General features: G+C 40.6%; 1 protein-coding gene across 1 annotated transcript in view; it reads left to right on the forward strand.

The window, feature by feature from the left end:
• The first annotated feature begins 1,330 nt into the window (after positions 1 to 1,330).
• LOC149798295 (folate receptor alpha-like) overlaps positions 1,331 to 24,174 on the forward strand; it is a 35,150-nt gene continuing 12,306 nt past the window's right edge. Inside the window, exons 1-2 of the mRNA XM_089960571.1 lie at positions 1,331 to 1,598; positions 3,523 to 3,714. Of these exons, the coding sequence (XP_089816697.1) occupies positions 1,449 to 1,598; positions 3,523 to 3,714 (342 nt within the window). The 5' untranslated portion in view covers positions 1,331 to 1,448. The remainder of the gene's footprint in view (positions 1,599 to 3,522; positions 3,715 to 24,174) is intronic.

Below are 24,174 nucleotides of genomic sequence, written 5' to 3' on the forward strand. Positions count from 1 at the left end.
TTTACAAACATGTTGGAGGCACTGTTCCACCTAGGAAGACCTAATAGAAAACGAAGACTATTATTATAACCAATAACTAGTTTCTTTTGATACATTCAGTAGAATTGGTCCACAGAGGAGCACAATACACAGTGCAGCAATACGATTTGAATAATCTAATTTTGATATTCAATGAACAATTCTTATATACTGAGGGAGGCAACTCATGAAGTCCAATATATGTCGATAGGACAAAGCACTAAAAATATCTATTCGATCCGCGAAGGTGTAGATAGGGTTATCACATCGGAACATTGGCTAGTTAAGACACATGCACTCGGTTACTTGCCTTATCTATTTCGGGCATGTATAGTACCCACTGTAAACACCTTTAGAGGACTGAACTTGCGCATCTTTTCGGTCACGAGACTGGCACTCTTGCTATATGCGCTCTTCCTCATGTCGCAAAAGGCGACATGTGGAGACAGAAGCCGTCATCGCGCAGTGGTTAGCGTGCCAGACTCGTGACCGAATGGGCCAGGGTTCGAATCTTATACTTTAGAACAGCCCGGGTCGTTTACCGAAGTGCGCACATCGACTAAGCACTTTATTCTGATTGATTTGACACTAAATAATCTACTTGCATTACTATACCGTAAAACTCCAAATCAAAACCAAACCGTGATTCATTTAGACGGTATATACCTGTAAGTGTAGAATGGCGACGATAAATCGGTATTTAGTTTCATTTACATTTGCTTTAACTGAATAAGAAGTGTCCGACTACATAACTTTAATGCTCGGATATGGCACAAAACAACCCACCGATCCGGAACTATATCTTTGGAGATATAAGAACCAATTGTTTCACGAACCCTGCTTTCCATATACAATGATAATAACAATAATGATAATGATGACGCAGTGACCAATTTAAAGATGATACGAGACCGACTCAACTGTGTTCTTTTGGCAAAGTGACATGATTTGTGTGTGTATATGTGTGTGTTTGTGTGTGTGTGTGTGTGTAATATATCTTCAACGATTTTATTAGTCATATCGATATGATTTTTTTAACACGTTTTCTCTAAAGGAGACTTACCGTATAGGGTAGAATCTACTTTTATTTAATATCACAGACATATATTTCTTTGGTTCAAGATACGTTTTACTGATAAACATTCCTTTGCTCTCGAATATTTGCATATCAAGGAGCAGCGGTAGCTCAGACTCGCGGGTTTAATACCCGTTCAGCCCAGCCTGGGTCGGCTACCTTGGTGTGTCCTTAGAAAGTTTAAAAGGGCAACAACTCTCATTACCGCGACAGTAATGTGTTAAATTTGCCGTTAACATGAACCAATCAAACAACTAGCAAACGAATGTTTACAACGAGCATAGATAAGAGTTAGACAGAGGTGACTACAAAATTCAACTGCTTTCGGTAAACACAGTAGTGGATTGAGTTCATAATGGACGAAAAATCCCTCTATCTAGTATCATTTACATTTAATGTAATTAGATTAACAGTTGCCAAAGATGCGTCTGACTACCTCAATTACTGCCCAGATGCCGTATACCACAAAAAGGTTCCCGGACCAGAACCCGAACTCTTTGGGGAGGTAAAAATCAATTATTTTATAAATGTTTTTTTTTTGTTTACAGTCATTATTATTATTATTATTATTATTATTATTGTTGTTGTTGTTGCTATTGTTATTGTTGTTGCTGCCACTATTGTTGTTGTTGCTCTTATTGTTATTGTTATCGTCATCACTGGATTTATTTAAGATTCACCAATAATTTGTTTTCATGTCTGATAATGTTTGTCCCCAAATCAGTTATATAGTAGTTTGATTATTATAATGTGAGCCTAGTGGTTAGAGCATCCGCCTCAAATGCGGGAGGTCGCGGTTTCGAACCCCAGCTGAGTCATTCAAAAAACTTTTAAAAATGATACTAACAGCTGCCTTTCGAGGCGACCAGCATTATGAGAGGTCATAGTTAGGACTGGACGGCCTGGTGTCAGGATAATGTGAATGGGTGGGACATCATGCTACATGTCTGCGGCATGACACCCAAGTACTAGACATCAGTATAAACTGCCACGCTGCGTACATCGTAGTTATATGACAGTTAACATTGTTAAAGCTACACACACACACACACACACACACACACACACACACACACACACATTAAAATGTGTTTACCTGGATATGTATGCGCTGAAGCCATTCAGCTTCAAAAATGGGATTGACGGATGGAAGGTTGTTTATATCTTGCCAAACATTATTTGTCGAAAATAAACGTGGCTGTGAACATTGTTTCTCGAAAACAAAACTTGTGACCTTTAATTTAAAAACGTTCAGATGAGACGTAAGAAGTTGTAAAAAAATGCAAGAAAGCATTAGTATACCTAATTATATAAATGTTCTCGAAATGTTCATGATTGGCTACTGCTTCCCTTTTAGTACTATTCTTCCACGCTTCACTAATTTTCTTTCAAATATTATTTATAGAAATATATTTTCGACAACAGCGACAGTATGTTATGTTATTCTGCTGCATTTAAAAATTAATTATTAATCGACATCGAAATAATCCAATGGTTCGTTGATTTACCTTGGATAATTACATCGACCTTTTTAGATATCAGTTTTTGATGTTTCAAATATTAGATACATGTATCTGTTATTTGTGTATATTATTGAGCTCCGCCCATTTATGTGACTAGCCACGCTTCACGCTCCGCCCAGTATGTGACTAGCCCTTGGATAATTACATCGACCTTTACAGATATCAGTTTTTGATGTTTCAAATATTAGATATATGTATCTGTTATTTGTGTATATTACTGAGCTCCGCCCATTTATGTGGCTAGCTCATCAGCGTGATCAAAGAATGATAAATGAAAAGATACACCTAGACATTTCTCAAATTTATTTAATAATTATTGCCAAAAATAAAAAGCTAGAAACAGCGGTGGATAGAATCACCAGAATGGACCGGATCGGAGGCAATCATTGGGAAGGAGCTGAAACGTGTGTAAAATATTTGTAATCAATATTACTTTTGTATTTGACTGTATAATCACACATTTACGCAATAAAGGGTGTGCAGTCAATGAAAACAAAAAAAAAAAAAACACCTCTATAAACGGAGAACACTTATCGATCTTATATTTATGGAACCAAATACTACACACACGATGATATCAAAACATAAATTATAAAACGCAATTAATTTTCAATACAACTTAATAGATAATCATAAAAAAATAAACATATGTTCGCTTTAAACGCAATTAACAAATATAAGGGCTTTAGTTGAAAAAATGCATTTCATTTCGTTTTAAATGCTTACAATTCTGAGTAACATATTTGTTAATTGAAATAATAACAAAGGACAATAAACAGTATCTAAACTTTATTTCATATATATATATATATATATATATATATATATATATATATATATATATATATATATATATATATATATATATATATATATATTACATTCTCATATATCTATATATATCAGTGTGCACCATGGAGAAGCAGGGCCTGTTGCAACTCCAATTCCACATTAACATTTCACAATAAAAGCACCTGGCTGAATTTCAACTGGAACCATTGTCCAAATCACACGATGTCTGATAAATGCAAGACGAGATTTCTTCAAGACTTGTGTTTCTATGAATGTTCTCCAAATACTGGTCCATGGATTCAAAAAGTAAGTGCTAGTAACAAAGACAATAAAAGAAGAGTAGTTCGGAAATGACCGATGATGACCGAATGATTTGTTTGCAACTTAAAATCTTGTATGGGATAAGAAAGCATTAAAATCAAAATTAAAATACCACACGATCACATTATGTTTTAGTGCATTGCACTTTCGTACAGGGATTCTATAAAATTGCTAGATCAGTAATTTTATATAAAAAAAGATTTTTTATAGAGATACAATTTTCCCACGGAACACATGTTTTGTAGACGAGAACGTTAGAAATCAAATTGAAAATCACTAGACCAATGTACATAGTGTTCTCTACTAGAAATTTCAATGAATATAATGCCTTTTTGTATTGAAAAATATTTTTTTACTTAATAAGTGGTATGAATTATACGAATGTTTTCGGGCTGCTGCATGGAATCATTTCACTAAGTAAATAGCTTACAATAGACTCTGTTATGACAATTAGCAATGCCATAATGTAGTTGCAGATTTGGTGAAATAAATATTTTAAGATATTCTCGCTTTAGTCAAGACTATATAAATACTGTGGATTCTATTGTACTTGCAGACGATTTGTGTTTTCATTTTGTGTTAATATTTCTCGGAAATATTTCAAATCTATACTAATCAGGATAAAAAATATGAAAAGATATAACAGTGAAATTCCAATTAGTTTATAGATAGCTATATTTGTATGGATCATTTGATAGAACAGCTGACTAAACAATTAAGACATTAAATATTTACAAAAATTGAAACAGTTTACAAATATGGGGTGTAAATATTTGAGGAAAGACCTTTACTCATAATAATATGTGAATTGCTTTGAAAGAAAAAACGATAAATCAGACTGTCAATGATTGATACTGATTCTTTAAACATTCTTCTGGAAATAAAGGACGTATGCAGTAAAAACGTTTTGTGGGTAAAAGTCCATCCGTTATTCCGGAACACTAAAGACGAAAATAGTTTTAAAACAAATACTATAATGATTGACAATTTGTTATCATGTTTATTTCTCAAACCAAGTCAGATGCAATGATTGTCATTGTAATAACGCATATTGTCATTGAATGATTGTTTCTATAAACTACTGTATGAACTGAAAACCCGTGGTATAACCAAAGCCTGAGAGACAGCATGAAATCTGTTCTGTCGACAGTGAGGTAGTCTTAAACTTTACAATACAGTTTTTTATTTATTATTTAGCGATTGGATATTTAATTTCTAAGACACAGCATCATACTGCAAAACAAATGTTTTCCAGTTTACATTTGTGACATCCACCGTATACTATTCAGAGGCAATTGCGAGTGAAATGTTAAATCAAAAGTTCTGTGGAAGAGATAACTGATACAGTGGACAATGATCTGTTAGCATGTGAAAGTCAAGTTGTGTTGTAAACTTTTTCCATACACAAACCACTGGATATCTTGAGGACCAGTATTTTCCTGATATGATCATACCATTCTAAATTTATTATTCTTAATACCTTGTCAAAGCCTATTTGTCATACACGAGATAAGTAGCGTAAATACTTGTTCAAGTGCTGAAGATATTGTAATCATTCAGCTTGTAAAGGTCATAACGTCTGTCAGATATGGTGATGCTTTTGATACGCATTCTGCCCGTGTTTATAATCAAATTGATAGCATCTCATTTTACCTTCACATCGAACGAAGAAACTATGATATTCGGATTCCGCTTTGTAATTGCTGTCTGTTAAGTTTCCAGAGAGTAATGCTTCTTGGATCCTATACAATACACTGATGTCTTAGCTCTTTTTGGTATCTTGCCCTGCTTTTTATGGGTTATGCATTGCCATTAAGTGTGCTAAATAAAGAATTAATGTGCTTCGTCCACATGCATTCTCCATGTCTGTATAGATGAACTTGTAAGAAAAATGAATATTGACACCCAATATGTACATGAATTCTGTTTGACCATTAATTTGGGTTGTTTTGGATTTTCACGTTTAACAATTTTTCTGGTTTTGTTGGTGCATATAGAGCAAATACGTTATATAGGTTGTCTAAAGACTGTGTTATAAAACTCTACAGTTTTTATCAAAGCAACCAAGTGTCTTTGTTCTGTTTTCATTCACTGAACCGTGCTTTTTCTCTGTAATTGATATTTGATAGATAGTTGTTTCCTGTGTATGAATTAAGGTTAGCTAATGCTTATCTATTGTTGCATTCATAACTAACAAACTATGATACTACTATAAGCTTTTATTTTATATCCTGTATGAATAGGTGATGATATTTTGTTTTTCGTTTAAATTAATAAAATTTTATTTACGTATTTCTTTTACACTGTAAAGAACAAGTAGGCAAAAAGTTCGTTGCTTATCTCTAAGTGCTACGAATCTGTGGTCAAAATACAAGTACAAGAAAGAAAAAAACCCAACAAGTTTTGTTAAACTTAACAAACAATTTAATTATCCAAGTTATAAATGAAATCTGTGAGAGCAAACGGTATTATGAAGTGAATCAAAGCTAATCGTTATAAGAGTCTATGAAAAGTCGTATATAAATGAAAAGTTCCTTATAAATTTAAAAATCTTAAATATACTGGTCCTCCAAGAATCATTACGTTGTCAAGATGGCGTTGTACTTTATTCCTTCGAATAAGTTATAACAATTTCAGACTAATATTATCGTCCAAACAATGAGCACTTTTTATTTCCACTGAACTGTTCAAACATTTATTTCCCTCTCGAATAATATCTAAGTACAACATAAATCATGCGTGCAGACTTACAACAGGAACACAAAAAATGTGAATTACTCCAACATCAGAACGAAACTGATTGCTTAGTTCTCTGTTTATATACATCGTCTATAGCGACTATATTTCGCAATAGACCACACGTGATGGAACTTACTATTAATTTTGCGTCCAACTGGCCTATTCATGTGACCTAGCCCAACCGATGGGAAGTTACTGAGTACTTCTAGAAACGCCGAAACTCCACCAGTCAACGAGAAATTAAGCCAATGGTCATTAGGTGTTATTATTAAGATTATTATTAATAATTGTCAACACATACGTAAGTATCTATTTATTGATCCCATGTAGTACTATGCTCTTAACAGACTCCTGTCACGTGTGCAATGTGTATTTGAAGATATTCTGTACAATTTACAACCATACATAACAATTATAAAAATGAGATAAAATCCGGTAACATTTTTTCAGACGTTTCATCATTGTTTCTGTTTATTCAGTACTATATTACACCAAGTTGATATTAGTAAAGAAATTCGGCAAATGTAACATCTTTTATCATTTTGATCTTCTCACTTAAATTGAATTGTTAATAATAGATCTTGTTGTGTTTTTTGTAATATTCGTTTTTATATTTGTGTTCTCATCTGTTTCTTTTTGTTATTTGTTAAATCATTTTTCTTTTCCATCTCTTAGAGAGTATTATTGTTAGTAACAAACATTTTGTGAAAGTCGGTAGTGTTAGTGTCTTGGATGGTGGTCTAATTCCTCTATAACTGTCTGAACTGTAATTAGAAATTGCTCTGTGATTATCGGACTTAATGCATATCCTATCTTAAGTTTGTTGTAAATATTGAAAAAAATTATATATCATGTTTCTGATTTCAATTACTGTTTGCAAGTTATGTATGGCTTTACATAAGGTTCAGACTCTATGTGTTAGCAATTTATGTGCATCTAAAGAAATGATGTCCTTATCTATTCATTTATCTGTTCTCGTCTATTCATCTATCTTTTCTCGTCAATTCATCTATCTGTTCTCGTCTATTCTTCTATCTGTTCTCGTTTATTCATCAATCTGGTTCTTTGGATCTGAGATTTTGTTTGCTCTTTCGGTATCACTCTGTTAAATATTCAGTACCTGATGATTTGTTTGCAACCTGACATATATATATATATATATATCATTATCTACATGCAGCACAGGATTTAATGATGTTGCACTCAAGACGAACTTCGCCTCAGCTGACGGAGCACTTTGTGTCCTTCCACTCATTTGTATATAGGAAAGGGACAGCTTAGACTTTCTAGTGATAACCGGTTATTCGACTCTGTACATATTGTGCTATACGAAGATTTCACCGTTTAAGGTGTTACTATCATAAGACTCGCATTCTCCTTCAGAGATGCTGCACGATTTGTGTTTGGTTTTCTTCAAAACTGAAAAGTAACCTTGATTTTTCCCAGAGGTGAGGATTTATTGTTTAGATGCTAGGTTATTTCTTTGTAACAACTTTGTTAGGTAAAAATCAATATCCATTATTGATGGTGGCCTATTGGAATAACAATAGAGCACGATGCTGCCCACAGAAAAGAGAAGAGCTTATCTGTGTGTGCCAAATTGTTTTGATGTGCGTTTTTGTTTCAGTCGATATTTGTGAGCAAGTGTAAGTAGTGAAAGGGGCCACCCTACGTACAATGGGAATTAGCATTACAGGGACCCCTGGGCCACTCTACGTACAATGGAAATTTAACATGGCAAAAAATCGTGGGCCACTCTACGTACAAGGGGAATTTAACATGGCAATAAATCGTGGGCCACTCTACGTACAAGGGGAATTTAACATGGGGAATAGAGTTTGGGCTTGTTTAGGGACAAAGGGAATGGAACATGGGATTTTTTTTTTAAAAAAATTTTTTTTAAAAAAGGGGTAGGCAATGGAAAGGCTATCTCTTTTCGAGAAATATGGCTGGCCCTGAAAAGGGCCTTTGGGTTTTCTTCTTCTGCTTCTAATTTCTTCTTTTCCTCCACCAACTTCTTATTTTCTCACCTACACTCTTTTTCTTCTTTTTTTTCTCCTCCTCTTCTTTCTTCTCTTCCTCCTCTTCTCATTTTCTTCTTCTTTTTCAATTTTTTCATTCCATGCTCTCATCCTTGTCCTTTCCTCTTCATCCTCCTTCTCCTCCTTTATTTCCTTCATCACACCACTTATCATATCCTTTGCTTTTCTTAAATTATTAATTTCCATTTTTACTCTATGCGGACTATAAGAGTAGTGATCTTCAACTAGTCGTACGAGCATTTGTTCTATCATTCCCAAATTGTCAAGGACGTCTTGCAATGATTGAAATTTATCCAGGTGGTTTGAAGCCATCTTCTATGAAGAATGGTTTGAACGACGAATACTGTGGGTTCTTATACTTAAAGCGCGTACGTGAAGGAAAACATCCCCCTAAAAACATAAAATGGATCTTACCTAGATCATGACCCAACAACGCGCGAACGTGAAGGAAAACATCCCCCTACTTTTTCATTTCATATAATATAACCCAAACTATACTCTCCACATACGCTAAGAAACCCATAATCTACTATTCACACAAACATACCTGAGCTCTTACAAACACCCAAACACACAAACACATACCCTCACATCTTTTAAAAAGAGTTAGTGTTTATATTCACACTACTCTACCTACACACATTGGCAAATCGATCGTTATTTCTTTTCTAGAATATTGGGTAGCCCTGAAAAGGGCTGTTTTGTTTGGAACTTCATGGACACCTGGTTAATGGTGGCACCTTCCAGGCCTGGCACCACATACACATCTTATCCCCCAGTTACTTTTTACCTTTTGGGGGGAGAGAGCAGAGGCAGGATATGTCGCTTCAGAATCCCAATTTTCGCTCTCTGGGATTCTGAAATTTTTTCTTCTCTCCTTTTCCTCCTCCTCTTCTTTGTATCTTCTCTCCTCCTCTTTGTATCTTCTTTCCTCTTCTTCTTTATATCTTCTCTCCCCCTCTTCTTTGTTTCTTCTTTCCTCCTCTCTTATCCTTCCCTCCTCGACAATGGCTTCCGCGGCCAGTTCATTTAATATGCGCCTGGCATATTCCAGATGCACATGAAGTTCCAACAGTTTCTCCAGTCTCGTGTTCATTTTTGGTGTTGATCAATCAACAAGGGTAGCTAGACTGCCCAGCGAGTTTCAATTTATAGTGAAAGCGCGGACGTGATGGAAAACATCCCCTAATAACATAAAATTGATCTTACCTAGATCGTGACCCAAAAAAAAACAGCAACGCGCGGACCTAAAAGAAACACTCACTCACTTTTTATGCTACCCATCACTATTTTAAAATTTTTTATAAATCACTCCAATAGACTATCCACATACTCAAAGCAATCCAATCTAACTCCAAATATACACCTCAAACAGCCAAAAAAACAAACATCATTTTAATCTACTATCCACACCAACCTGCTTGATCACTTACAAACACACAAACACACAATCCTGTACACAAACACATACCCTCACATTTTTTTGAAAAAGAGTTAGTGTTTATTTTCACACTACTCTACCTACACACATTGGCAAATTGATGGTTATTTCTTTTCTAGAGTATTGGGTAGCCCTGAAAAGGGCTGTTTTTTTTGTTTGCTATGGCATTCTTTTTTAGTTTCTAAGAATGCGATGTCCTCTGAGGATAGACTTTCTGGCGATAGGTCTGCTTCTTCGGAAAGAGAAGAAGAACTCTTTGGTGTCGATACGACAATCGACAAAGCCTCTGTCAGCTTCAGGTTGCTGCTGCTGTTGCTGCTGTCTCTGAAGTCTGTACTTCTCTGTCCATTCTTCTTTTTCCCTGTTCATTTCTTCTCTGAAGAGCTCTTCTATCAGGTCTTCAGTGATTTTTAACATTCTCACATTCTCTATTTCTTCTGGCTTCGGTATCAGACTGTGTCTGACCCTATGCAAATTCACGTAGGCTTCGTTGAGCTTAGCTAGTTTGGAGCACATCTTCGTAGGAGGATGAGCCGACAATGGATGGTTAGACTGGAAACAACCCCGGTTCTTAAAGTCAAAGCGCGGACGTGAAGGAAAACATCCCCCCACACGGTTTTCGAGCTGCAACGTTTAGTGAGTGTCATGAGAGGGATAGTAAGAAATCAAAGAGCATCAATCCAACATTCTTCTAGCTAAACAAAAGACAAAGACATTTTTTCAAAACACAACATTTTTTATTCAAAAATCACTTAACACTAAACAACAACAACATTTCTAACATTTTTTTAACAATAATCCAACACTATAACATCAAACAATTTTTTTCAAATCACTAACATTTTTTTCTCAATGGACAATCTACTTTAAACAGGGCTGACAACGTTGTGAATGAAATTGTGATTTCCACTGTTGGAAATCATTAGGCCATTGATGGACACTACGTTTCCTAGCTTGAGACAAAAGATAAGCATAATGGTCACAAAACCATCGATCTACTTTCACATCGTTTCTAGCAGAAGAACGAGGATCGAAATGAGTCACTAAATGTTCTAAGGAATAGCCCAGGCTGCGATGATGCAGAAAATACACACAGTACTGTCCACACACCAAGGAATCTGTGCCTTGTAATTTCACATTATTGAATCGGGTAGTCTGAGCATTTCTTCTCATAAAGTCGATGATATCGTCTTCCAAAGGGGGCAATCCGTACGAATCGAAATATTCCACACATCCTTCTTGAGGAAAGTAGACGGCTACCCAGTGGGTTCCTGGGAGATGACTGTCGTCCGTGTTGATCACGTAAGCTTGATGGTCTTTAGGTTTGCGATGAGGGAGTTCATCTTTAGCACAGACAACAGGATTCCAAGAAGCCGTATACGAACTGTGGTTCAAAAGGTAATAAAGTTCCCAGGTATCCATTTGTGTTGTTTTTTTCTTCTTTACAGGTAATAATACGTCGTCAATTCGATCCTGACTTTTTGCTTGAAAATGTCTGACGAATAAACGGTTATTCGTTCTGTTTCCTCACTCTGATTCAGGAGAGCTTCGATACGATGGATCTCTTGAGTGGTTAATGGTGGACAAGAATGTTCACGCAAGTCTTTATACCACTGGTGCAACACGTCTTTGTTCGAGATGAGACTCCAAGCTTCGTCCAGATACTCGTCCAATTTTTCTTCTTGACTTAACATCAGGCATTTATCGTGTTGAATTTGACTGGGATGATCGTTTTGACATCCATAGCAATTTTTCTTGATCAATTCCGTCATTTTGTCGACCAAGTGTTTGGCAAAACAGGAGACTAAATGGGCTTCTTGTTCTGGCCATCTCGACTTCATCATGATCACTTCTTCTTCTTTTTCTACGGTCTCCTTACATTCCATCTCCAAAGTTTCTCCACTAGGTAAAGAGAGATAACAGTCTTCCATGGTTTCTAGTAATCTAGGATGACTTCTCTCAAACTGTTGATTTCTATGGTATTATCAAATTCTGCATACAGGATGACGTTCACTGTATCGTCCAGTGGCTTTGCAAACTGAAGTTCCACACGAATCTGGCCTGATTTTATAGGGTGGAAATGTCCCTCGTCGCTGCCCTGGTCTGGAGTGAAATCGAAAGCCCACAAAGCATAGCCTCCTGCATAATCGTCGTACGTAATGCCGTGACTGGTGTTGGTTCCTAACTGGCCCGTGGCTTCGTACAAGGACAAGTACGATCTCAAGTAATTGTTCTTGGCAAAGTCGGGTTCGAAAGGTCTGGTACACAAGGTCTTGCCATCGCGACTGACTTCGATTTTCTTCACGTTGAAGTGCTGAAAGTTGAAAGGATTTTTAGCGAAGTGTCCGTTGAAGGTTGAATTCTCGACCATGCCAAGGATTAAACGTTTGGGTAACTGTCCTTGAAACAGATGATCTTCGATCATGGAATGATGGTTAGCGGGAATGGTGAACGTTTTCACTTCCACACGTCGTATGGGATACTTGGCGGTTGTTCTGCTCAACGTTTGACTGATGTCGTTACCTACTTTGGGTAACACTTCCACGCGTCGTACGTAGAGTTTGGCCTCTTCGATTTTGCTTTTAGGAGTCTTAGTAGCATCAGCCAACAAATGGAAAGCGGTACTGCTGCGATTCAGTCTGAGGCGGACATTGACCCCGTTCAGCAAATACTTCTCTTGCAACCACATGTCCAAATGCAAACGATCCATCAGTTCTAAACTCCTCTTGTCTAAGATTTTGATTTCTCTTTGCTCAAAGCCGCTATTGGTTCCATCTACAAGGTCGAACTTGCCCGCTTCGTCAGGTTCCCACAGCACACAGGCATTGAGATGAGTATCCTTGGCATCTATTCCGTACTTCAAGAGATTCTCCAGGTAGGCACGGTAAGGGTAAGTATCCATGCTGCTGCTGACCAGTTTGTTATTCAAGTACAAGTCCACTGAGCTGAACAAGGAATGCATGAAATTGTTGACGGGAGCTATATTCTCAGTGTCATCTATTCCACCATCATCCTTATCTAGAACTTTGACTTTTAAGTACAAATAACTGCTATTCAGATCGATGTAATCTTCGGGCTGTCCTTTGATTTCAAACTCGATGGGAGCGGAATCGGTCAATGAGGAGACTGGGTGAAATTCCACCCACTGGGATTCTTGCATCGTCATCATGGTGGGGGGCATGGCAAACAGATCCAGTTCCGTTTTGGAACAAGCGCAAGACTCTCGGTGCATCATTTTGTTCTGTTCTTTCTCAATAATCGAAAACGTCTAAGTCTCGAACGGTTCTTCTTTTCTTGGCCTTTCTCGCTTGAAGTCTGGTGAAAGGGTGTTTTCTTCGTCGTCTCTTTCTGCCTTGTCCTTGTTGAATGCCTGACTCGGTAGCGTGCAAGGCATTTATAGGTGTGTCTCGTCGACCTAAAATGTCTTTACCCGTTTGCAGCAAGACATTTTTGCCTGCCCTCATGAAGGCTTCTTTAGGGTTTTGTTTGTCGATGATGACATTTTGGAGAAATTCTTTGCCTTGCGTCAGTGCCGCATCTTTCAAGGCGTGCAATCCGCGTGTCACCATCGGTTTCAACACTGGGCCACCGAACGAAAGGCCGATTTTAACATGTCTCCTAAACCGTGTCCTCGCTGTCGAGCAACCCCTCGGTACACTGGATACATGACTTACTTACGAATCGTGAGAGAACCGTTTTCGAAAATGGAGTTTCACCGTGACTTTTCCTTTGGTGAATGGAATATTTTGTCCCAAATCTCCTTTTATAGTAATGTTGACCGTGTCCAAATACGACTTGCTGACCGGCAAATAGTGAGGATGGACAAATTCGCGGTGGACGTGGTAAGTGTTTCCACCTTCCTCGTCAGCGTTCGCGGCAGAATCCACTTTGAAAGGAATGACACGCAGTAACGGTACAGAGGTGTGTCCCACCACGTTGTACTCCACCACATCGGAATACACGAACATCAAATTCAGTCCTTGTTTCAGTTCTACTGGGGTACGAAATAACTTGCTAAAAGACTCGTTGTCGTAAACGATGGGTAATTCGTTGTTATTGAGTATGATCGTTCTCATGTTCATGTCTCCGCCCAACATGTCATACAATTCAGGACAAAATAAAATGGACATGATTTTACTCCGCTCAAATTTCATCGAGAAGCGACGAGCTACTTTGTGGTACTCCATGGTGACACTTTTGGTGTGGACATGCTCCAAAGCTTTCCCAAACACGCCATTAAACTTGGCAGCTATGGTGTTGACCAAATGTTGACCACTGAAATAATAGCCTGGGAGAATGGACAAGTGGTAGGTCCACCTTTGAGTTTTCTCATTATAGGTTTTATTGTCATATATGGCTCTTTTATTCAATTCCTGTTGCAATTGCTTGTCATGAACTTCCACATGAAAAAAATTTTGATTGGGAAGGACATTGAGGACTTGGGTCGGGTGAATCATTTCTACTAAAGCCACTTCCCAATGGGCTTCGTGATCTAAGGGGATGGCCTGAGGTAATTTGGCCGTGTAATAGCACAACGTGTTGTTGGGAAACACCTCCATGGAACTGTCACTGGGTAAGGTTAAGTAAAATTGGTTTTGGTGACTCATAATTCCAGAGTTCTGTGGCTGTCCGAGGGGTTAGTGGACGTCAGAGGCGTGTCTCCGCCCAAAATGGGGTTCTGGTTGTGGTTGTTGTTGGAGTGGTGACTGACACTGGCACTGGACACAAGGTTCCCGTTGGAAGAGAATTTCAGGGAGGGATTGGGAAGCAGGTAACCGATGCAACTGCTCAATAAAATGGTCCACAATTGTTTGTCTCCTTGTTGCAAACTCAAATTGGCAATGGCTGCCCCGATGACACAATACACCACGAAGATTTGGCAGAAAAAGACGATTTGCGTTTTAGGCACACGTTCTCCACACCACACCCACAAGGGTTGTTTTTGTAAATCTTGCACAGAAGAACTAGGTGAAGAAGGAGTGGTCGACGTAGCTGCGTCTGATGTATGAAAGGGCATGATGGTCACTTCTTCTTTTTATAGTCGATGACTTGCGAAGCGTCGATCCAAGAATCGAAACTGGGTGGATATCCTTTCCAACGTACTATGACTTCTTTGACACGTCGTTTGCCCACTTTACGGGTTCTGCGTTCGAGAATGCTTTCGATGTCGTACACGTCGTCTTCTTTTTTGGTGACACGTTGTAACTCGGGCAAATAAAACGTTCCTTTGAGTACTTCTCCGTTCATGTCTTCCAATTTATAGACGGTAGGATGACGGCCATGCACTCGTCCAGTAACGCGAAACAGTTCGGTCGTCCAGTTAGGTAAGTAACCTTTGTCGAAAGTGCGTTTGGTTTTGCCAATGCGCACCCAATCTCCTACGGCCAACTCTCCACTTTTCTTGGGGACAGCCCTCGTCGGGGACGTACCGAACAGGCGCTCAAACACCAGCACTTCGTTGTCGGGAGTCACGTCTTGCGGGGCACGTCCGATGCTTCGATGGTAAGATTGGTTGTACGCTTGCACCAGGTGCGGTAAGATGTCGATGTACTTCAGAGTGTGGTGATGCGTAAAATATTTCCACATGCGTTCTTTCAAAGTGCGTTGAAAACGTTCCACGATGCTGGCTTTGGTTTCGGGATTCTCGGTGGTAAAAAAATGAATGTCACGTTTCTTTAATTCTTTTTGGAAAGCTTGGTTCAGAAATTCGGTGCCTTTGTCCGTTTGCCATCGAAGAGGGTGACGACCGCTTTGTTTCAACACCCGTTGCAGGGCTCGCACTAACTCGCTGCTCGATTTGGAAGTCAAGGGCACGACCCAGGCAAATTTGGAAAAGACGTCGATGACACAAAACAAATATTTGTAGCCACGATTGTAGCTGGCCAAATGAGAGACATCGGCTAAATCGGCTTGCCATTGATGATCGATGCCTTCCACTCGGGTGCGACTTCTGGCAAACTTGCGTCGAATGGGTTTGTGTAAAGTGTAGGTAGCTTGTTCTTGTAACCATCGTTGCACTTGAGGTAAACGGAGACTTTTCAGTCGAGTTTTGGCAGCACGATACAATTTTTGAACTCCTGCGTAACCTGCAGGATGCGAGGGATCGTAGTAAATGCTGGCTAAGACTTTTTCCATTTTTTTGTGTTGGTTGGTGTGTTAATAAGGCACCCACTCTTGGAAGAGGCTACTCTTTTTCTCTTGGGGTATTTTCTTGGATTGCAAGGCTTTGCGTGTGCGGCCAGCAATAGGTGTCGAAGAGGAGAAGGATGTTTGAGCGGGGGATATCGGTTCTTGTTTCACTTCTGTCTTCACTTCTGTCTTCACTTTCTTTTTCTCTTGTGATGAAGAAGGGGTGGCCATCATCTTTTTAATCCATCCAATTCTGGAGGTAGGTGGTGTTGTTAACTTGCGTACTTTTTCTGGTGGAGTTTGAAACCCTTCTTCTTCTTCTTCTTTTCCTTTTTCTGTCTTGACCACTGGTACCGGTACTGGTACTGGTGATGGTGTTGGACTTTTCATCAAGGTCTTAAAATCTTTCAAAGTGGGTAGAGCTGTTTCGTCTAAAGCTTTCTGGTGAAAGAGTTGCAGTCGTTGCAAGAGTTGACCGTACTTCTGCGATTTTTCTGTTTCGGACAAATCTTGGCGATTCATCAAGGACTGCAATTCGTGTTGTAACTGGGACATCTCGCTCAAATTGGGATTGGGAGGTAAATGCGGAGTGCGTTGTTCTTGCCACCGATGGTATTCCATCCATCGTTTGTAAGGCACTAAAGCTAGTTTTCGTCCTTCCATGGGGTTGTCAGGGGTCGATTCTGAGATCTTGGGACTTCCGAAGGCCTTTTTATCTTGCTCCCACCAGTCCTCCCAACATGGTTCCCAAGACTCCTTTGAGTATGGGGCCTAACAAGAGAGGTAAAATGCCTCCACGTTGGACCAACATCTTCTTTTTTTGACGAATGGGAATTTTCTTTTGAACCATTTTCCGAAGAACGTGACGATGTTTGCCTAAGCATTGTTTCTGATGTTTGGACAAAGGGATCGTGCCTTTCAAAACGTTCAAACAACATTCGCACACGGTATCGATGACCTCTTTGGAGGCCGTTTGAATGAGTTTTTTTCGTAGGAGTGGAGAAGCTTTGGACAGGACAGATAACAGGTCCCCATGTTTGGCTAAACGTGGTGGCAGTCCTTTCCTTTTCTTTCCTTGGGGTTTTCTGGAGGGTGACATCTTTGAGTCTTTAGGAGCACCTAAAAACACTGATACCCTACTCGGTCACAGGCCTTTTTTATACTGGAACACGTCGCCACTGATTGTCTTTACGGCGTATTAGTTTGAGGACAGGCATGACACGTCGTGCAGGGGTACGTAACGGACTAAATCGAGCCAGTTCTTGCTTGGACAAATCCAGTAAACTTTGCAACATGCCCGATCTTTCATGGACTTTGATTTTGGGAGAAGGTACTTTGTGAGCAGCAGCCACTGCCGCTAAATTGGAAGGTCCTGCCACTGGGGAAGTTCTTTTGGGGGTCATCAACGGAGAAGTTCTTGGTGTGATCAACGTCTCCAAGTACTCTTCAGTTCCTGGTGACATCAACGGAGAAGTGGATAAACGTGAGGCTGCCGGAGACGCAGTCACCGCTGTGTCAGGTCGTGGTTTGCGAGTGTAAGGTTGCGTCCTGGCCGAAGTGCCTCTCTTGCGACTAGTTTTCTTCTGTGGACTTTTCTTTTTCTGAGGACTTTTTCTCTGTTTCTTTTTCTGGGGGCTTCTTTTCTTTTTCCGGGGTGGTGTCTGGTAAGAGGAGGGTCCTGCCACTGGAGAAGTTATTCTTCTTGGGGACCTGGTCTTTTTCTTTTTCTTCTTGGGGCTTCGTTGGACTTTTGTCTTGGGGATAACTTTGGGGGCATTAGGATCCCATCTTAAGAGTGAGCGAATGATGACCCCTCCTAGAGTACCGCTCCCTCCAGGTTTCAAAATGATTTGTTTTTTGGTTTGAGTGTCGATGCGGGGATCGGCCAGTTGGACCAAAGCGACTTTGTTTCGATCGAAAAAGCGTTGGGTTTGATGAGGAATCTGAATGATTCCTTGGAGTAATTGACGTGCCGTCACCGTGAACCATCGTAAGACTTCTTTGAGACTAGCTTCTAAGACACGAGCTCGTGTTTGTGGATCTTTTTCTCGACTGATGCCATACAAGGCACGAATCAATTTGACGGGAAGATGCGACTGAAGGGACGTCATGTTCACACTGTGTGAGACAGACGAAAAAGGGTCTGAGGTTTTTATAGATTTTTTTTCATGGGGAGTGAAATGAAGTCGAGGACGGAGACGTGTACAGGACAGGCCCTCCGTCTTGGCACCAGTGGTGAAACAAGTGGGTACGAAATCGCAAATCCTCGGGAGTCGTAGGTTTCAAATCGACGAGTAAATAGGCGTGTGGCGTTTGAGTGGCATCGTCGTACGCCTGAGTCAGCCAAGGCGTTCCTAACTGTTTGGCTAAGACTTGCACTTGCGATTTATCTCGAGGGCTTTTAAACAAGACCACGTAATGTGCATTGAGACTGATGGTGCGATGGGCTTTACTTTGTTGAAACAAATTTTGGGTGATGTAAACGACACTGGCATTACGGTGATGCCCTTTGCGCGTGAACCACAATTTAATTTCTTCTTCGTCTTCTCCTAACATGTCGTCGAAAATGACCAAATGGGTTTGACGGGAGTCAGAGACGATGCCGTCGTCTTCTTTAGGAATGCCTTCCACAAATACGATGGAATCGCCTTGACTTTCTCGCAAAAGGCTGTACGCCGATTGCCACTCTTTGTAGCACCACACGATCCGTTGAGGGGGCCGATCGATCAAATGATGTTTATGTTCGATCAAACGTTTGACGAATTCGGTTTTGCCTGAACCGCTAGGTCCAGCAATGAGCATGTTAAAGGGATGGCGAAGATACAAAGCCTCCCAACTGGCACGATCTAAGTGTTCGTCGATGACTTTGACAGTAGAGGAAGAGGGAGCAGAGACAGCAGAGGTAGCCATGGTGTGAGAAATGTCACTTGTGACACGAAAAACAAACAAGACAAGAGTTTATATACTTTTTTCAGAACACGTTTATTGAATGTTTCAAATATGAACACGAAAGACAAAAATACATACAACCCAAATAGTGATGTACAGGAATATAAAACACAGCAAAGCGATCAAAGTGGAATATAAACAAGTGTATGTACAACATGTTTTGGGTAACCAAGATGTCCTAGGGACAGTGTGTAATGTTCTTACAGTCTCTACATGAGGTATTGTCACACAAGTGTCCTCCCGGAATGACCTTTCAGGAATGTCCATGACAGTCCTGTCCTGAAGCGAGTGGTTGTTCTCGGTGACGGGTTCTTCTGGCACCGTCACTAACACAGGTTGAAAAGTAACTTTTTTCCTTGAACAACTTTTGTGCATACTGGACCACTTCTTGGGTTCAAGCCTCAAAACCCCCCTTTTTCCAGTCACGAACATCTGTCCAATGAGGGTGTAAGTCACAAGCTACACACACATCGTCATACACGTCTTGGGTAGCTAAAAGTTGACGAATCTTTTTTTCCTGTTGAGGTCGAGAAGTATCCAGATGAAACCGCAAGGCTTTGAGCAAAAGGAGTTTTTCGTGACCATTTAAGGCCATGGAGGTGGTAAGTACTGATCGTAAAGAGTCCACAAAGAATCGGCTGGTAAACGAAATCCCAGAAAACAAGTCACTAAGACACACACCACTTGTCGTCCCAAATTGAATGGATAAAGTTCTTGTAATAATCGATGGTAATGATCCACGGTTTGAATATGGTCATTGAGTTCCTTCCACGGAATCTGTTGGATTACATACGACATAAGTCGTGGCATAGCTGCCTGTTTTTATAGTCTCTTTGTTTCGAAAAGAATACACGTACTTTCTAGCCAGTGATCTTCGTTCTCCAGTTGGGAATGTAAATCTTGCATACTGTAACCGAAACGTCAGAGTTCGATTAGAAGTTTCCTCTTCCGCTAAGTAGATTCCACGGAAAATATGTTGGTAATCCTTTACCTCGTCTTCCTCAATGGGTTGCTCTAGGTGAATCTCGAAGTAACCAAAATGATCAACACGTAAATCATCGGGGGCCTGGAAGTATTGAACAAGGTCTGACCACTGAAACAATTTCTGACGAATCAGTTCTCTTATACCCTTCAGGTACCAGTGGTTAAAGATCTGGTGACGTAACGGATGCAATTGTTCTTTACGTTTCACTTGTATTTTGACCAGCTCTCGGTAAATGCGTTCTCTCAACTCCACAGGCAAAGCACGAATGTTCTCTTGTAAAGTATCCATGAATAGGTCATACTAAATCCTCTTTGGTCTGACACAAGAAATGTACTCTTTGCACAGACATGGTTTTACTTCAGTGTCGAATTTAAATCGTTTAGTCACTAATCTACACATTACAATTCGTTCAGAAGTTTCCTCTTTCACTAAGTTGACATTGTGTTCAAGATGTTGGTAATTCGTTAACTCTTCCTCTGGAATTCGATGCAGTAAGTTTACAATGATGTAGTAGATAGAATCGTCCATAACAAACCAATCCTTTTTAAAACTAGGGGATCGTTGATCAATGTCTGTCCAATGGAACACTTTCAATTGAATCAGTCCTTGTATAGCCTTTAGGTACCAGTGGTTCAAACACCTGTGACGTAACGGATGCAATTGTTCTTTACGTTTCACTTGTATTTTGACCAGCTCTCGATAAATGCGTTCTCTCAACTCCACAGGCAAAGCACGAATGTTCTCTTGTAAAGTATCCATGAACAGATTATTATGGTAAGAAGTTACTTCAATGTCTCGGTCCCACTAAGGGTAAGTAATGACAATTCGGTGACCATCGAGCATGTTCTACGTAGGCCGAATCTTGCGGTTCCCAGTGGTGAAGTGACACACCGCAACTGAAGCATTTGACTTTATCTCCTTCGCCCAAGTAGAAAAATCCGGCTCTGGCTAATTCTTCGGGGGTCGGTCCTCCCAGATACTTAGGCCATTTTCCTTTGAACGATTGAAGACGATTTTCAAAGTCGCAGTATTCCGACAAACGCACAGGGAACGAATATTCGTCTTTCACAGGTTCGTTTCGATGAGGGTTGAGTGACATGGGTAGGAGTTTGCTCAGGGCTGGATGACATCCGTAGGGGGGTAGACGTGAAGGTGAACATTCCCCTTTAAAACGAAACCCAGTAAAATGTCCAAGAGGACGAGCGGCATCACTTTCGCATCCCACAGGTTTGACACGCACAGCATCACTTTCCATGATAGGGGTAGGGGCACTAAAGTTCCCATGATGCTTTACGGCATCGCTCAGGTCACAAGGTACAGCATCGTACCCATCGCAAGGCTCACAATCGCATTCCACTTCCGAAGCCTCACACTTGAATTGTGCCCTTCTAAACAACTTGTTCTGTGTTTCTCTGAAAGTATTCATCTTGTTCGCTCGGTCTTGGTAGTCACAATGAACTATCGATTTTGCCTAGGGTTCCTTTTTTATATACAGACCAATACCGACGTGACCGTACGGTAAGGTGAAATGATTGGGAAGTCGAACTCGCTTCTGGTATACAATTTGATAGACTTTTTCCAAGGGTCGACTGACGATGTGGTGAGTGGGTAAACGTACAATCTTGTTCGGTTGATAGGTGGTCACTTTAAAGTTTCCATCCTCTCCCGATTGCAAGGCTTCTTTCAATACCCCAAAGTTGACCACACGACTGGTACGATAATTCAGAGTCAGTCCTTTCACTTTGCACGTCGTGTGCACTTCTCCTTGTTTGTCCCGGTATTCGTAGCCGTAATTTTTGGGACCGCCACTGACGAAACTTAGAATCTTGTCGTCAGGATGTTCGTCTGTCCAGGCTCCTAAACGGTCTCCTTCGATGTTAGGGTGATGTTGAATCGGGTGATGGATGTAAATGCAACTGTCCGTGTCAAAGTACAGGACGCGTTCCCCTAACAGTTCTAAAGCTTCGTACAATTTTAAGCGAGCATGGGCTGTCACGTAAGCCGCAATGATGACATTTCCAAAAGGGTCGTCTTGTACAAAGTCCAGATCTTCTTCGTAATTGACCAAGATCAAATTCTCTCGAACGACGTCCACGTGTTTCATGTATTTGGTTTTGTCGTGAATCATCTGGAAGTAGCGGGAAGGTTCTGTCAAATATTCCGTCTTGGGTAAACACGGTCGTTGTGCCATTTTGCCCCACAAGCAATTTAACATCACTTTGGCAAACGATCGCCTGCCTTCGTTTTTCTCGATGTGGTCTAAAGTGATGCCTTCTTGTTCGTAGTATTTCTCTTTGAATTGTATTTGGTCTTCGGGAGTGTGACACCAGGAAGGATAGCCGCTGGCTTCTTGTTTCAGTTTCAAAAAGGCATCCACGTAGTCGGCGAAAATGCCTTTCTGAGTAGGGTCACCCTTGTGGTACTGTTGTGTCTTGGGAAAGTGGCAAATTTCGTACACTTCTAACAGTTGGTATCCCATGTCCATAGCTTTGAACAATTCTACGCTGACCCAGGTTCCCGTCAAGGCCCGTTCTTCCTGGCTGTGATGGCAAGGTTGGTCTTGGTTGCACGTTTCGGCACAAGTACGGCACAAGGGAAACATCAGTTTGCCTTGACAATGGTGAGGTAAGACGGGATGGTATAGGTTCGTGGGAGGCAAAACTTTACACTTGATCAAGCCTTCGTATTGTCGAATGTTTTTCAGGTCGATGTGTTTCGTCAGCAATTGCGGGTGCCCTACAGGAAAGCGACAATATTTGCACACGTAGGGATACAGCGAACACACGTCCAAGTATTTGATTTCTTCTCCTTTCTCTTCGTCGGCTTGGTACAGCAAACAGGTGGCATTGGTCCTTCCTCCGTACAAACTATCCCTCGGGTTCAATGGGTCCATGAACTGGTAACTTTCCACGAGGCGTTTAAACTCGGGATCGGTTTTCAAACGGTGATCGTACTCGTGTTCCCACATTTCCACCACTTGGTATCCTTGCTGTTCTAACTTTAGGCGTCGCTGACAAGTGTCCTGGTACAAGTCTTCCATGGTTCGTTGCAAAAACTGATTTTTAGTGCCACGGTCAGGGTAACAAACAGGACATCCGTGAAATAAGCAACCGTTAAACTCGTACACGATCTTGGGGTTTTCTAAGTCCCAGCCATCGACCGAATACGTTCCGATGGTCTTTTCGCCCCCTCCGTTGCGGGCATGCTGAATCCACTTGTCTTCCTTGTCGCACAAGTAATGTAACCAACGTAGGGCTTTGACCGAGTATTGACGTTTGACAAAGTGGGTCGTTTGAGGACTGATGACAGCCACGGTCTTTTCAGGCATGAATCGTTGTCGATACACTAAGGAACACGCTTTGGCAATGGTGCAAGCTTCTTTCAAAGGATCGACCCCTCCGTGTTCCATGAACAGTTCTCGAAATTTTCCACAGCTACGCCGTAAAATGTCCACGTCGGAACGACAATACTTTAGCATTTCTTCCTGAAAGTCGAAAGGGTCCGAGGCGTGAATCTGGTACCAAGCGTAGAAAGCTTCTCGTTGTTCGGTACGCATGTTGTCGGGGTCGTAATAGTGAGCCTCGGGTAAATGGGGTAGAACGGCATGTTGATTGGCTTCCGTATTGAAAAAGTGTGGAAAGTACCCTTTAGCCATTTCTGTCATTCCAAACGTTTTAGGCATTCGACTCAAAGGCATGGCCAAGTAACTCATCGAATCTTTAAACTGTACTTGTCCCACTTGCATGAAAATGATTTTGGCTCCGTTCAAAGTCACTTTAGGACGCTCGGTGCCTTGTTCCGTATAGTATCTGAGAAGAAACTATCCATCGTATCCGGAGAAATTGTGAGCCATCACCGTGGCATGACGATGACAATCTCGGTAACGTTCGATGTCCTCTTGGCTCCACGTCTTGTCGACGGGGTCTAAGACCCATTGGGCAAAATCGGCTAACGTGTTCGGTCCCCAAAAGATTTTTTCACGTCCTCCAGGAATCTTGCTGCAGTGAGGGCAATGACTGAAGATAGGTTCTTGAATGCACTTCTCGCACGCTCGATGAGCCACGCAGAAATTAGGAGTGTGAATGCCGGTCTCTTGCATGCATTCGAAATCGAAAAAGATGAAATTGCCTTTCTTCTTGTGACCGTCCTCTTTCTCTGGT

Source organism: Sinohyriopsis cumingii, chromosome 6 (assembly GCF_028554795.1).
Source record: "Sinohyriopsis cumingii isolate HCF-2022 chromosome 6, ASM2855479v2, whole genome shotgun sequence".
Taxonomy (NCBI): domain Eukaryota; kingdom Metazoa; phylum Mollusca; class Bivalvia; order Unionida; family Unionidae; genus Sinohyriopsis; species Sinohyriopsis cumingii.